Source organism: Schistocerca americana, chromosome 2 (assembly GCF_021461395.2).
Source record: "Schistocerca americana isolate TAMUIC-IGC-003095 chromosome 2, iqSchAmer2.1, whole genome shotgun sequence".
In the NCBI taxonomy this organism is placed as follows: domain Eukaryota; kingdom Metazoa; phylum Arthropoda; class Insecta; order Orthoptera; family Acrididae; genus Schistocerca; species Schistocerca americana.
The window spans coordinates 696,466,740-696,481,754 of record NC_060120.1 but is presented as its reverse complement, the minus strand read 5'-3'; the positions used below and the strand labels follow the sequence as shown (position 1 = coordinate 696,481,754).

The following is a 15,015-nucleotide window of genomic DNA, read 5'->3' as shown; positions in this document are numbered from 1 at the left end:
TATTTCGGTCAACTCGCTCAAATAGGGAAAGTATTCAATGTACAAATATGGAACTGGCATCAGTGTGTTCTGAAAGAGTTGCGCTACATTTAGACCTTAGTTTTATGCGCATCACAAATTGTTAAGATAATCACTATGCAATTTTAATTACTAGCAATTTACGAAAATGCATTTTCGAAATGTGGGACACTTTTTGTTATTGAAGTTAGGTGAATACCTTATGCGAAAGAAATCTTAAGAACACATCACATTTTCATCTGCTACAAACCGGAAGCCTGTCAGAGTTTTCTGACAGGAGATAATTTTGGTTTAGTATGACGCATAATGGTCCGTTCGCGAGTCAAGTATACGGTGGTTCCAATTAAACTTTCACTACTTGAGTCATAGTAGACGGAAAACTATTAGCTGTATGGGTACTAAACTTCATAGGAATGATGTTCAGACTGTTTGCTGCAGGATTTGCAATGTTAGTAGTGTTAGTGCCATGACTTGCCCTTAGACGCTGGTACTAGTATGGCGACGAAAAGTTGAAACATAAGCGTGAGTGTGAATCACAGTTGCAGTCAATCCACATGGGCGTGCACGATGTGGACACGGCTTTACTCGTAAAGCTATTTCATTACAACAGCAACAGCGCTGCTGCTTCTCGCGAGTATGGAAGCATTAAATGGATACGAAGAGGTCCTCTTCCAAAACAGGGTTGAAGAACATGATTCGGAAGTTCGAAGTAACTGGTGATGGGTATTGCTCCTGGGACAGGCCGACAGCCGATTGCGCCACAAATTGCTGAAGAAGTTTTTTGCCATGACGGAGAATGCTGGACGCAATGTGCGATCTTCAAGCAGTGTACGAGCTGTGTCATGACAGTTGAAGACTCCATGGTCCGTCGTTCGAAAAGCTCAAGAAGCGAATGTTTAATTACACTACTGTCCATTAAAATTGCTACATCGCGAAGTTGACGTGCTACAGACGTGAAATTTAACCGCTAGGAAGAAGATGCTGTGATATGCAAATGATTAGCGCCGGTGGCGACACCTACAACGTGCTGACATGAGGAAAGTTTCCAACCGATTTCTCATACACAAACAGCAGTTGACCGGCGTTGCCTGGTGAAAAGTTGTTGTGAAGCCTCGTGTAAGGAGGAAAAATGCCTACCATCACGTTTCCGACTTTGATAAAGGTCGGATTGTAGCCTATCGCGATTGCGGTTTATCGTATCGCGACACCGCTGCTCGCGTTGGACGAGATCCAATGAGTGTTAGCAGAATATGGAATCGGTGGGTTCAGGAGGGTAATACGGAACGCCGTGCTGGATCCCAACGGCCTCGTATGACTAGCAGTCGAGATGACAGGCATCTTATCCACATGGCTGTAACGGATCGTGCAGCCACGTCTCGATCCCTGAGTCAACAAATGGGGACGTTTGCAAGACAACAACCGTCTGCACGAACAGTTCGACGACGTTTGCAGCAGCATGGACTAACAGCTCGGAGACCCTGGCTGCGGTTACCCTTGTCGCTGCATCACAGAAAGGAGCGCCTGCGATGGTGTACTCAACGACGCACCTGGGTGCACGAATGGCAAAACGTCATTTTTTCGGATGAATCCAGGTTATGCTTACAGCATCATGATGGTCGCATCCGTGTTTGGCGACATCGCGGTGAACGCACATTGGAAGCGTGTATTCGTCATCGCCATACTGGCGTATCACCCGGCGTGATCGTATGGGGTTCCATTGGTTACACGTGTCGGTCACCTCTTTTTCGCATCGACGGCACTTTGAACAGTGGACGTTACATTTCAAATGTGTTACGACCCGTGGCTCTACCCTTCAATCGATCCCTGCGAAACCCTACATTTCAGCAGGATAATGCACGACCGCATGTTGCAGGTCCTGTACGGGCCTTTCTGGATACAGAAAATGTTCGGCTGTTGCCCTGGCCAGCCCATTCTCCAGATCTCTCACCAATTGAAAACGTCTGGTCAATGGTGGCCGAGAAACTGGCTCGCCACAATACGCCAGTCACTATTCTTGATGAACTGAGGTATCGTGTTGAAGCTGCATGGGCAGCTGTACCTGTACACGCCATCCAAGCTCTGTTTGACTCAATGCCCAGGCGTATCAAGGCCATTATTACGGCTACAGGTGGTTGTTCTGGGTACTGATTTCTCAGGCTCTATGCACCCAAATTGCGTGAAAATGTAATCACATGTCTGTTCTAGTATAATATATTTGCCTAATGAACACCCGTTTATCATCTGCATTTCTTCTTGGTGTAGCAGTTTTAATGGCCAGTAGTGTATAACCGCCCTGCATAGTGCCATAGCTACCAGAACGCCATCCAAGTCTATCCTTTAATAGGGAATATTCACAGCCAGAAGGTTCAGTCTGGTGCAAACGTGTAAAGTAAGCAGGAGACCATGCTACGGGGACGCACTGGTGTTTCTTACAGCCAACTGAGCAAGTTTGAAAGGAATCAAATTGTGGCCTTCTGAGTGGTGGGATGGTCCTTTCGGATAACTGCCACACAAGTTGGCCGTGCTGCGTCAGTTCTGCAACGACACAGTTATCAGTTGTCAAGTGAACATTCTCACACCCATACACGATGTCCTGGCGTAGGCCTGCACGCAGCGCAGATCCCCACAGTGATTGTCATATTGTAAGGGCAGCAGTGGCAGATTGAACCGCTAGCACAGCACAGATAAGAGGACTTGTGGTCCCAGACGTGTCAACACGAACTGTTGCGATCCGGTTATTAGCAGTGGGACTACAGGCACTCCACCTCTAGTCCGTCTTCCAATAGTGCCACAGCATCGACATGCACGTCTCGACTCGTGCCGTCATAGGATCAATTGAAGACGGAATGGCGCGCCGTTGTTTGCAGCGAAGAAACCAGATTCTGCCTGGACGCAAGTGATGCTCGTTGGCGTGCACGACGTAGTTCTGGTGAGCCTTGTCTCGTAGAGTCTATTCGTCCAGTACACACCGATCCTGTCCCAGGCCTTATGGTCTGAGGGGCGATAAGCTACAACACTCGTTCACCTCTGTTGTTTGTGGAGGGAACGCTAACCAGCACTAAGTACACGCAGAATGTTGTCTGACTCGTTCTTTTGCCTTTCTTGCAACAGGAAGGTGACGTGTTGTTCCAACAGGATAATGCTTCCCTTGAAACTCAACGTCCTCTGCAAGATGGCCAGCACGATCACCAGATTTGCCCCCAATAAAGCACGTGTGGGGTATGATGGGACGAGACGTGACTCGTGCGACTAGTCAACCAACAACTCCTACAAAACTACGTGAACAGGTCGAGTAGGCGCGGCATAATGTGGTCCAGGACAGTGTTCGCCATCTGTGCGGTCGACTGGGTGCCACAGTCAGCGCCTGCATTGCTGCCCGTGGAGGCTACACCACTTACTGATATGGGTGTTTCAACATGGTTCAAATGGTTCAAATGGCTCTGAGCACTATGGGACTTAACTTCTGAGGTCATCAGTCCCCTAGAACTTAAACTACTTAAACCTACCTAACCTAAGGACATCACACACATCCATGCCCGAGGCAGGATTCGAACCTGCGAGCGTAGCGGTCGCGCGGTTCCAGACTGTAGCGCCTAGAACCGCTCGGCCACTCCGGCCGGCTGTTTCAACATGATTCAGTCTAGTAAAATCATCAGACAATCAATTCCAATTACAAAAGGACTAGAGAGAATTTCTATATGGTGCGAAAAGTGGCAATTGGCACTAAACTAATAAAAGTGCGAAGCCATCCACACGGGTACTAAAAGAAATCCGATAAATTTTGGGTATACGATAAATCGCACAAATCTAAGGGCTGTCAGTTCGACTAAATACCTAGGAATTACAATTACGAGCAACTTAAATTGGAAAGATCACATAAATAATATTGTGGGGAAGGCGAAACAAAGACTGCGCTTTGCTGGCAGAACACTTAGAAGATGCGACAAACCCACTAAAGAGACAGCTTACGTTACACTTGTCCGTCCTCTGCTGGAATATCGCTGCTCGGTGTGGGATCCTTACCAGGTAGGATTGACGGAGGACATCGAAAAAGTGCAAATAAGGGCAGCTCATTTTGTGTTATCGCGCAATAGGGGTGAGAGTGTCACTTATATGATACGCGTGTTGGGGTGGCAGTCACTGAAACAAAGGCGGTTTTCTTTGCGGCGAGATCTACTTACGAAATGTCAATCACCCGCCGGTTGAAGTGGCCGAGCGGTTCTAGGCGCTTTAGTCTGGAACCGCGCGACCGCTATGGTCGCAGGTTCGAATCCTGCCTCGGGCATGGATGTGCGTGATGTCCTTAGGTTAGTTGGGTTTAAGTTGTTCTAAGGTGTAGGGAACTGATGACCTCAGAAGTTAAGTCCCATAGTGCTCAGAGCCATTTGAACCATTTTGTCAATCACCAACTTTCTCTTCCGAATGCGAAAATATTTTGTTGACATCCACCTACTTAGGGAGAAATGATCTTCATAATAAAATAAGAGAAATCAGTGCTCGAACGGAAATATTTAGCTGTTCCTGTTTCCCAAGCGCCATTCGAGAGTGGAATGGTAGAGAAGTAGTATGAAAATGGTTCGATGAACTCTCTGCCAGGCACTTTAAGTGTGAATTGCAGAGTAACCATATAGATGTAGATGTACCTGGTACCTCACAACCGAAGGCCAATTATAACAGGGGCCGATGCGTTGGAAAATTTTACACTTTCACGATGAGGTCATATAAACAGAAGAATTTTATTGACTATGACAACGGCCACGGAAGTCTATGCTTACAATGTTTTTGTCGTTAAACCTGTGTAAACTTCTACAGTTTCTCCCTTCAGTATTTCTTAGGGCTACGTTGATTTTTTTTATCTTCCGAGTAATATACACTCCTGGAAATGGAAAAAAGAACACATTGACACCGGTGTGTCAGACCCACCGTACTTGCTCCGGACACTGCGAGAGGGCTGTACAAGCAATGATCACACGCACGGCACAGCGGACACACCAGGAACCGCGGTGTTGGCCGTCGAATGGCGCTAGCTGCGCAGCATTTGTGCACCGCCGCCGTCAGTGTCAGCCAGTTTGCCGTGGCATACGGAGCTCCATCGCAGTCTTTAACACTGGTAGCATGCCGCGACAGCGTGGACGTGAACCGTACGCGCAGTTGACGGACTTTGAGCGAGGGCGTATAGTGGGCATGCGGGAGGCCGGGTAGACGTACCGCCGAATTGCTCAACACGTGGGGCGTGAGGTCTCCACAGTACATCGATGTTGTCGCCAGTGGTCGGCGGAAGGTGCACGTGCCCGTCGACCTGGGACCGGACCGCAGCGACGCACGGATGCACGCCAAGACCGTAGGATCCTACGCAGTGCCGTAGGGGACCGCACCGCCACTTCCCAGCAAATTAGGGACACTGTTGCTCCTGGGGTATCGGCGAGGACCATTCGCAACCGTCTCCATGAAGCTGGGCTACGGTCCCGCACACCGTTAGGCCGTCTTCCGCTCACGCCCCAACATCGTGCAGCCCGCCTCCAGTGGTGTCGCGACAGGCGTGAATGGAGGGACGAATGGAGACGTGTCGTCTTCAGCGATGAGAGTCGCTTCTGCCTTGGTGCCAATGATGGTCGTATGCGTGTTTGGCGGCGTGCAGGTGAGCGCCACAATCAGGACTGCATACGACCGAGGCACACAGGGCCAACACCCGGCATCATGGTGTGGGGAGCGATCTCCTACACTGGCCGTACACCACTGGTGATCGTCGAGGGGACACTGAATAGTGCACGGTACATCCAAACCGTCATCGAACCCATCGTTCTACCATTCCTAGACCGGCAAGGGAACTTGCTGTTCCAACAGGACAATGCACGTCCGCATGTATCCCGTGCCACCCAACGTGCTCTAGAAGGTGTAAGTCAACTACCCTGGCCAGCAAGATCTCCAGATCTGTCCCCCATTGAGCATGTTTGGGACTGGATGAAGCGTCGTCTCACGCGGTCTGCACGTCCAGCACGAACGCTGGTCCAACTGAGGCGCCAGGTGGAAATGGCATGGCAAGCCGTTCCACAGGACTACATCCAGCATCTCTACGATCGTCTCCATGGGAGAATAGCAGCCTGCATTGCTGCGAAAGGTGGATATACACTGTACTAGTGCCGACATTGTGCATGCTCTGTTGCCTGTGTCTATGTGCCTGTGGTTCTGTCAGTGTGATCATGTGATGTATCTGACCCCAGGAATGTGTCAATAAAGTTTCCCCTTCCTGGGACAATGAATTCACGGTGTTCTTATTTCAATTTCCAGGAGTGTAAACACAGCCATTTTCACTGATAAAACTGGAAAGAACTTAACCTCAACAAAACTTACACTGAGCTTGGATTATGGTACAGAGCTCACTTAAAAAAAAACGGAGAATGTAATCCGCTTGTGAAAAACTTCTCTAGTCATATACGGAATCGCTGAATCTTCACGTTGAGCAACTTCTACCCTCTTTTAACTCAAGCTGAGGACATTCTCAGATGAAGCATATTCTCCGACTCGGAATTTCATGTAAATGTATGTTCTCCGAGAATGAAGTACATTCTCCGTTGCCGGCCGGGGTGGCCAAGCGGTTAAATGCGCTACAGTCTGGAACCGCGCGACCGCTACGGTCGCAGGTTCGAATCCTGCCTCGGGCATGGATGTGTGTGATTTCCTTAGGTTAGTTAGGTTTAAGTAGTTCTAAGTTCTAGGGGACTGATGACCTTAGAAGTTAAGTCCCATAGTGCTCAGAGCTATTTGAACCATTTGAACCATTCTCCGTTTTATCCATACGACCCGTTGTTTACTGTGTGTGTGGACGCACACCAGCAATGACTTCATAGCTAAAACAGCGAAATGGTGTAAGAATACAATACAGTATAAGAACGTAGGCTTCCGCGGCCGGTGTCATAGTGATTAAAATTCTTCTGGGTATATTGCCGCGTCATTGCTAAAAACTGACAACAATAATAAACTAAAACCGACGTTTCGGCCGAATTGCAACGGCCTTTCTCAGGGCACGACTGGTTTTGCATGGGGATAGGTGCTTCTGTTTATTACAGACTATCGATGTCTGACGTCACTGTTGTAAAACTTTTAATTGGCCCTCTAATATGATTGGCTAGTCATGACGTAAGGGAAGATGGAAGGAAAGAGGCTATTCGTGGATATCCATGTCGTCAACGATTGGTAGCTGTCCGCCAATCAGCGTTCGGCTTCTGGTCGGCAAGTTTTCCTCCTGGTGTGCGCGGAAGTTTACTGAGAGTTGCTCTACAGCTGTTTGTGCAGACTCGTCCGTGTCCCGTGTAGCTTCTGCCCCGCGGTCGCTCGCCGCCCGTTGGACTGGGATGGCCGGCAGCCAGGACGCTGAGAGTTTGTAGCCACCTCTCTGCTGATGTCAGGCTGCTTAATAATTTCGATCGGCTCCCGTATTTTGCGTTCTCGCATCCACGATTCTTCCGCCAGTACTTGGGCTTCCTGGAACCTGATAGGTTGTCCATAGTCACTGTGGTGTTCCGCTATTGCGGATTTATTATGTTGTTGTAATCGTACAGAGCGTTCGTGTTCTGTTACTCGTAAGCTAACAGGTCTCCCTGTTTCTCGTATGTAGGCAGCTCCGCACTCACACCGTAGTTCGTAAACACGGATCCTGTGACTGCTTCGAAAAATCGGTTTGAAACCTCGTCGGCGGAGGAAGTTGCTTAGCCGTTCACTGACGCCTTTTACATATGGTAAGTGTACCAGTGGAATCGTTGACGACATGGATATCCACGAATAGCCTCTTTCTTTCCATCTTCCCTTACGTCATGACTAGCCAATCATATTAGAGGGCTAATTAAAAGTTTTACAACCGTGACGTCAGACATCGATAGTCTGTAATAAACAGAAGCACCTATCCCAATGCAAAACTAGTCGTTCCCTGAGGAAGGCCGTTGCAATTCGGCCGAAACGTCGGTTTTAGTTTATTGTTATTGTCAGTTTCTAGGAATGACGCGGGATAATACCCAGAAGAATTTTAATCACTATAAAATACAATACTCACAAGAGGCCTTTTCCTCAGCTTCGAAGCCCATGTGTACAAATGGAGGTGTTGACACGGAACCTGCCTCGTGTAATGATGTGAGAAAAGACGTCGTCATAATGTAGCATTTGATTTCCTGGCCGCGCCTGTTTGCTAGTCCTGTTCCCGTCTCCCAGTGGGATGAATGGCTTAACGTCTGCGGTGATTATTCTGGAATGGAACCGTCCTAAAGTCCCGATGTGGCGGGTGTTCAGTTTTCATTTGACTGCCCCTCATAATTTCGTGAAGTATTCTGCAGCTCGCGAAATCGAGGAGTCGGTCGGCAGCCACCGTGAGGATGATGTGTCGAATCGGCAGCCCTTTAGACAGGAGATGGTGTTTGAAAGTGTTTAACTAAAGCCAGAAGTTAGTGGTCCTTCGCAATCAACAAAGTTGCTTGTGATTACGTAGGCTTTCCCGGCGTAATAAGTCTTGAAAGTCTCTTCGGGTTTGCTGCCGGATCTTAAAATCAACTTGACTCGATATTTCGGCGATCCAACTGTCGCCATCTTCAGGAAATGCTGCTTCTGCTGATGAGTCCCGGTCATCAGCAGAAGCAGCATTTCCTGAAGATGGCGACAGTTGGATTGCCGAAATATCGAGTCAAGTTGATTTTAGGATCCGGCAGCATACCCGAAGAGACTTTCAACAAAGTTGCTTTTCAAACACGGAAGTGTGTTCACGTCGGCGAGCTATAATTCTGTTTACTCCGTATCTGGGACACGTCGCAGATGCTTGTGTTGTCTCTGCTGAGCTGTGCGGCTGGTTTCCGCAGAATGCGGTGGAGTCGCGCGCACGCCGCGAGCGGCCGGCGGTGCAGCAGGGCCGCCGCAAGAAGCCGTCTGGCGAGGCGGCGCCGCGCAGGCTGGGGGCCAAGAGGGGGGCCGCCCCCGCAGCCGGCGCGCACCCCCTGCGGCCCGCCGAGTTCTGCACCATGCAGCGCGCCGCCATGAAGTAAGTTCAGTCCTTCAACTCGCTCCCTCACTCGTACTCTGTGCAGCCGAAACCTCATGACAGCTTGTTTCATGGCGTGTCGGTCCACCTTAGGAAGCAATATAGGAGTGATTTTCTTTGGCACGAATTAGATGGCATTTACCTCTGCACCAGCGGAAAGTCCCAAGTGACTAGTATAAAACTCATATGACTCCTGCATATAAGAAACGTAAAAGGACGCACCCTTATAATTAATGACCAATATTATAACATCTATTTGCTGCAGAATTCTTGAACACATTCTGACAAGAAGTGGTCCCCAGCATTGAAACCATCTATACAGTGATCTACACTACTGGCCAATAAAGTAGCTACACCACGAAGATGACGTGCTACAGACGCGAAATTTAACCGACAGGAAGAAGATGCTGTGATATGCAAGTGATAAGATTTTCAGAGCATTCACACAAGGTTGGCGCCGGTGGCGACACCTACGACGTGCTGACATGAGGAAAGTTTCCAACCGATTTCTCATACACAAACAGCTGTTGACCGGCGTTGCCTGGTGAAATGTTGTTGTGATGCCTCCTGTAAAGAGGAGAAATGGGTAACATCAAGTTTCCGATTTTGATAAAGGTCGGATTGTAGCCTATCGCGATTGCGGTTTATCGTATCGCGACACTGCTGCTCGCGTTGGTCGAGATCCAATGACTGTCAGCATAATATGGAATCGATGGGTTCAGGAGGGTAATACCGAACGCCGTGCTGGATCCCAACGGTCTCGTATCGCTAGCAGTCGAGACTACAGGCATCTTACCCGCATGGCTGTAATGGATCGTGCAGCCACGTCTCGATCCCTGAGTCGACAGATGGGGACGTTTGCAAGACAACAACCATCTACACGAACATTTCGACGACGTTTGCAGCAGCATGGACTATCAATTCGGAGACCATGGCTGCGGTTACCCTAGACGCTGCATCACAGATAGGAGCGCATGCGATGGTGTACTTAACGACGAACCTGGGTGCACGAATGGCAAAACGTCATTTTTTCGGATGAATCCACGTTCTGTTTACAGCATCATGATGGTCACATCCGTGTTTGGCGACACCGCGGTGAACGCTCATTGGAAGCGTTTATTCGTCATCGCCATACTGGCGTATCACCCAGGGTGATGGTATGGGGTGCCATTGGTTACACGTCTCGGTCACCTCTTGTTCGCATTGACGGCACTTTGAACAGTGGACGTTACATTTCAGATGTGTTACGACCCGTGGCTCTAACCCTCATTCGATCGCTGCGAAACCCTACACTTCAGCAGGATAATGCACGACCGCATGTTGCAGGTCCTGTGCGGACCTTTTTGGATACAGAAAATGTTCGACTGCTGCCGTGGCCAGCACATTCTCCAGATCTCTCACCAATTGAAAACGTCTGGTCAATGGTGGCCGAGCAACTGGCTGGTCACAATACGCCAGTCACTACTCTTAATGAACTGTCGTATCGTGTTGAAGCTGCATGGGCAGCTGTACCTGTACACGCCATCCAAGCTCTGTTTGACTCAAAGCCCAGGCGTATCAAAGCCGTTATTACGGTCAGAGGTGGTTGTTCTGGGTACTGATTTCTCAGGATCTATGCACCCAAACTGCGTGAAAATGTAATCACATGTCCGTTCCAGTATAATATATTAGTCCAATGAATACCCGTTTATGATCTGCATTCCTTCTCGGTGTAGCAATTTTAATGGCCAGTAGTGTAGATTAAGGTCCCAGCTATCACAACTTTTAGCCATTCACGCTGGTGGGCCCTTGAATAGAGGCAAAATAGGCGGGCAGGCAAATGAAGGAAGCTGATTAATAATTACTGCTTGAATAATAAACAAAATTAATTGGGAAGAATAACTGAAAGAAATTGGAAGTTGCACTTATCCGGGATGAACTTTAACTGCTACTAATATCAATAGATCTTCAGTGTCAATATATTTAAGATCGATATTCATCATTTACGTTACGTACTTCTTCACATTAATTCCATTGTGCGTAGTCCTGATTAAAACAATTCCAATGCAGGATTGCTCCTCCGCTGCTCGCGCAAATTCCTTTTATCTGCTCTGAACCTGCAGATGCAGGCTTCTCGGCGCGGGCGAAATGATGAACGGACGAGTATGGTCGATGTGAATACACGAATAAAACTTTAGTTTCCTAGTAACTTTCTCTAACACTTTTAATGTACGTTTGAAATACCCCTTTTTAAACAAATCTGGTGTGACGGATCTCGTCATACGTCCACCCGGAACCAATTATAGAAACAAACAGGTGAAGATACAGAAGTTAATCAATTGAAGAGCGTATCTCTTTTCAAAACATTATCTCTGCCACGAAGCAACTGGTTAATTTACCTTTGGCTTTGTGTATATATCGTTCACATGCATAAAAGGAGAAGAGCGAAGAAAGAAAAAATAATATGCTCCATTATACCTCCATTGCGAGTTGTTGACCAAGAAATTTCGGAATTTTGTGTGAAGCATTAAAAGACTTGTATCGTATTAATAGTGTATTGGATAGGATAAGGTCTTGCTGTGCAGTAGACGTGGGCTCTAATCATGGTAGCTACTTTAATTTTCTTTTACTTTTAAATTTTTGATCATCTTTATTCACTTAATTGGTTTAAGTGTAACTTTTTATTTCTCTTCCTTTCGCAAATCATTTTAAACATCGCATCAGCTACTTCAATTTGGTATTTTTACCCAATAATCATCCTTTTTCCGCTTGAAATCTTCGGTCGTGTGATTTTAATTAATGTTAGATATTAATTTCAATTTAATTTATTTCATTTTATCATCCTATTTTTTCGTCCATGTTATTGCATTCATTATTTATATTTCTCATTTTGCTTGAATTTTGTTTTACTTAATCCCCTCTTTCATTGAAATCTTCATCTGTGGTTATGTGTCCATAGTGCAATAGCAATTTAGGGTATGTTTTAAATGTTTGCACAATGATTACACTAGTTAATAAATTTAAACTTTTTTCTGCATCTGGTTTGTAAATGGGTGGATTTACCTAATTTTGTGGCGCTGTATACACTGGTAAAATCAGTTTTTCTCTACGACGTCACATTTCCTAAATACACAGCAGAAGAAAAAAATGGTAATACCGAAAATTGACGAAATTAAGTCAAACAAAAATACAGATTCAGAACGTCTGAAATCAGTACTATTTTGTATGTATATATGGGTCCAAATTAGTTCAGAAGATATTTTACCCTTTAATCGTCTTTCGTTTTTGAAAAATGCGACGACGGAGCTCTTCTTTTGTTTGCCGTTTCATCATTCTCCCTAACAAGAACCCAGCAGTAGTCACCCATCATCGAAGGGTTCCAATGGCCTTGGTAACGGTGTTCCATGGTAAGAGTGACTTGGTGAAAGCGTTCACCATGCTCATCGCTTCGGCTCCCAAATTTTCCGGGAAGAAATCAAAGTGAGAATGTAAAAAGTGAATTTTAAGCGACATTCTACACCCATGTTCTTATAGTTGTTCAACAGGTAATTCACAATGGTAGCATAGTTTTTGTCTTTTCTGTTACCCAAAAAGCCATTCACAATTACTTTAAAAGAAGACCAAGCAGTTAATGGGATCTCTGTGAGTTTGGTATCAAAGATTGGATCTTTCAACAATTTTCTTATTTGTGGTCCAACAAATTTACACTCTTTCAGCTTTGCCTCACTTAATTTGGGAAACTTTTCTTTTTAGTGATTGAAGACCTCACCTTCTTTATCCAGAGCTTTTACAAAGTTCTTGATAGGGCCCAACTTGATACGATGAGGAGGAAAAATGATTTTATCGGGCTCAACCTATGGGGTTTTGTTCACATTTACGTTTTCAGGAACATATGACTTCCTTATAGGCCATGGTTTCATAAGTTTCTTTCATGTCTACTGCGTAAGACAAAGGTACCGATAGAAGTGCATTGCCATTATGCAGTAGTACTGCTTTCAAGCTGGTTTTACTGGAGTCAATAAATAGTCGCCACTTCTGGGGTTATGTTGTAACCTAGCTGCATCATCAGACCATTGACATTCTACATACACACATTGAATTCTGCTTATAGAAATATTGAGTGAAGGGAGCACCTAATGATCTGAAACAGGAAATTTTTGTCCCGGAGATAGAAGGTTCCGTTGTTGCAGTCTCGGCCCCAAGATTTCAGCTTGCTGTTTCGAAAGTTTTAGATCGCGAACCAAATCGTTCAATTCATTTTGATTAAAGAGCTGAGGCGAAGTGTCGTGATATTGAGGGCAGTACTCTTCTATAAGCTCAATACTTTCTGATGTACTTGACATGGTGTCTGCTTCCGTGGCTTTCAAGTTACAGACAGGAACAGGCAACCCCTCATCATGGGGCACAGGCAAATGCACTCAAGATACATTTGGATACTTTGTTTTATGTCTAGTTTTGCTTGAATGTCCCTCAGTATTTGAAAGACAGAAGTAACAGTTTGAATATTGGTCATTAGGCTCACACCACACCATCGGAACAGCGAATGGTATGGTTCGACGTTTTCTTTTCAACCCCTCGGTTAAAGTTGTAGTACAGGTTATGCAGGCAATATGAGGTGCAAAATTTTTATCTTGATCACCAACGGGACAATCAAAATACAATTTATATGCCTTCTTAACCAAGCAGTGATTGGTTTTCTTTGCGCTTTTGGAGTGAATTTCCCATACACATAACAAAAGTTGTCAGGGTGTTTAGACAGTGCCAACGAGATTTACTAGATGCCATTTTTCGTAGTATAAGTTTTAAACACAGAAAGTTTGCACTATCTTTCATTGGGGACACTCACTGAGGATCTCTTTCACACTACTGAATTACCCCACCAACTATTTACTGACGATTTGTAGATCTTCCAGTTCTTCTCTGCAAATAAACATCAAAACAGAAGAACAGCAAAAAGCGAAGTACTGAATACGAAAAATAAAAAACATTTAAAAACTCAAAAATTGTACGTGTTAGAACATTTTGAAAGGTATATTCGGATTCTACACGCCAAAATATACACTAGTTGATGTATCACATCCCAGATGCAAAATGGCTGTTGACTGGTGTTGTCATCCAAAAAAAGTACAATTCTTCGAGCAAAAAATACTTTTGATATCATTCAACGGTCAGTATAACTACATTATTACGTCTTTTGTTTTTTAACCGATAGATCGGCATTTTCAAATATTTAAATACTATATCAGATAAATGTAAGCAAATTCACATTCACAAAAATTCCGAGTAAAAAAAGAATGTTATAAAGAAAAAATTAGAGCAAATGAAAAAATTCATACGATGATTAAAATGATGTAACGAAGAAACAGAAATAAAAAGCTACATTTAAACCAGTTTTCTGTATAAAAATAATGATTTACGTCATTTCGACAAAGATTTAAAAATAAAATGTGTAAAGCACGTGACGAGATTCAAACCCTTAACCTTCAGCTCGTAAAGGCCTTACCGTATCTATTGCACCACACAACCGGTCTGCAAACTCTTCTCTTTTAACGCTACTGAGCGTCGCGTACAACTCCAATTTCATTTTTTCGTCAACTACTCGCAAACAAGGGTCCACCAGGGTAAATGCTTGCATGGTGTGATACCTGGAACCACGACCTATATCGCGGCATAGCTAATTTCAAAAAGTCGATCCTACCGCTTGGGACGTCTTCTTGAGAGTTCTAATATAAGAAATTTCCCTGAGACGGAGAAGCTTCTGTCCACAAATCAACACGGATTTAGAAAGCATCGCCCGTGCTGAACTCAGTTGCCCTTTTCTCTGGTGATGTTCTACAAACCATGGATGAAGGGCAAGAGACAGATTCCATATTCCTAGATTTCCGGAAAGCATTTGACACAGTGCGCGTCCGCAGCTCGTGGTCGTGTGATAGCATTCTCGCTTCCCGCGACCGGGTTCCTGGGTTCGATTCCCGGCGTAGTCAGGGATTTTCTCTGCC

At 45.7% G+C, this 15,015-nt stretch overlaps 1 protein-coding gene across 1 annotated transcript in view; it reads left to right on the top strand.

Annotated features, from left to right (window-relative positions):
* The window catches only part of LOC124594349 (cilia- and flagella-associated protein 100-like), a 173,211-nt gene that overhangs the window by 14,052 nt on the left and 144,144 nt on the right, over positions 1-15,015 (top strand). The window contains exon 2 of the mRNA XM_047132717.1: positions 8,859-9,037. Within this exon, the coding sequence (XP_046988673.1) occupies positions 8,859-9,037 (179 nt within the window). The remainder of the gene's footprint in view (positions 1-8,858; positions 9,038-15,015) is intronic.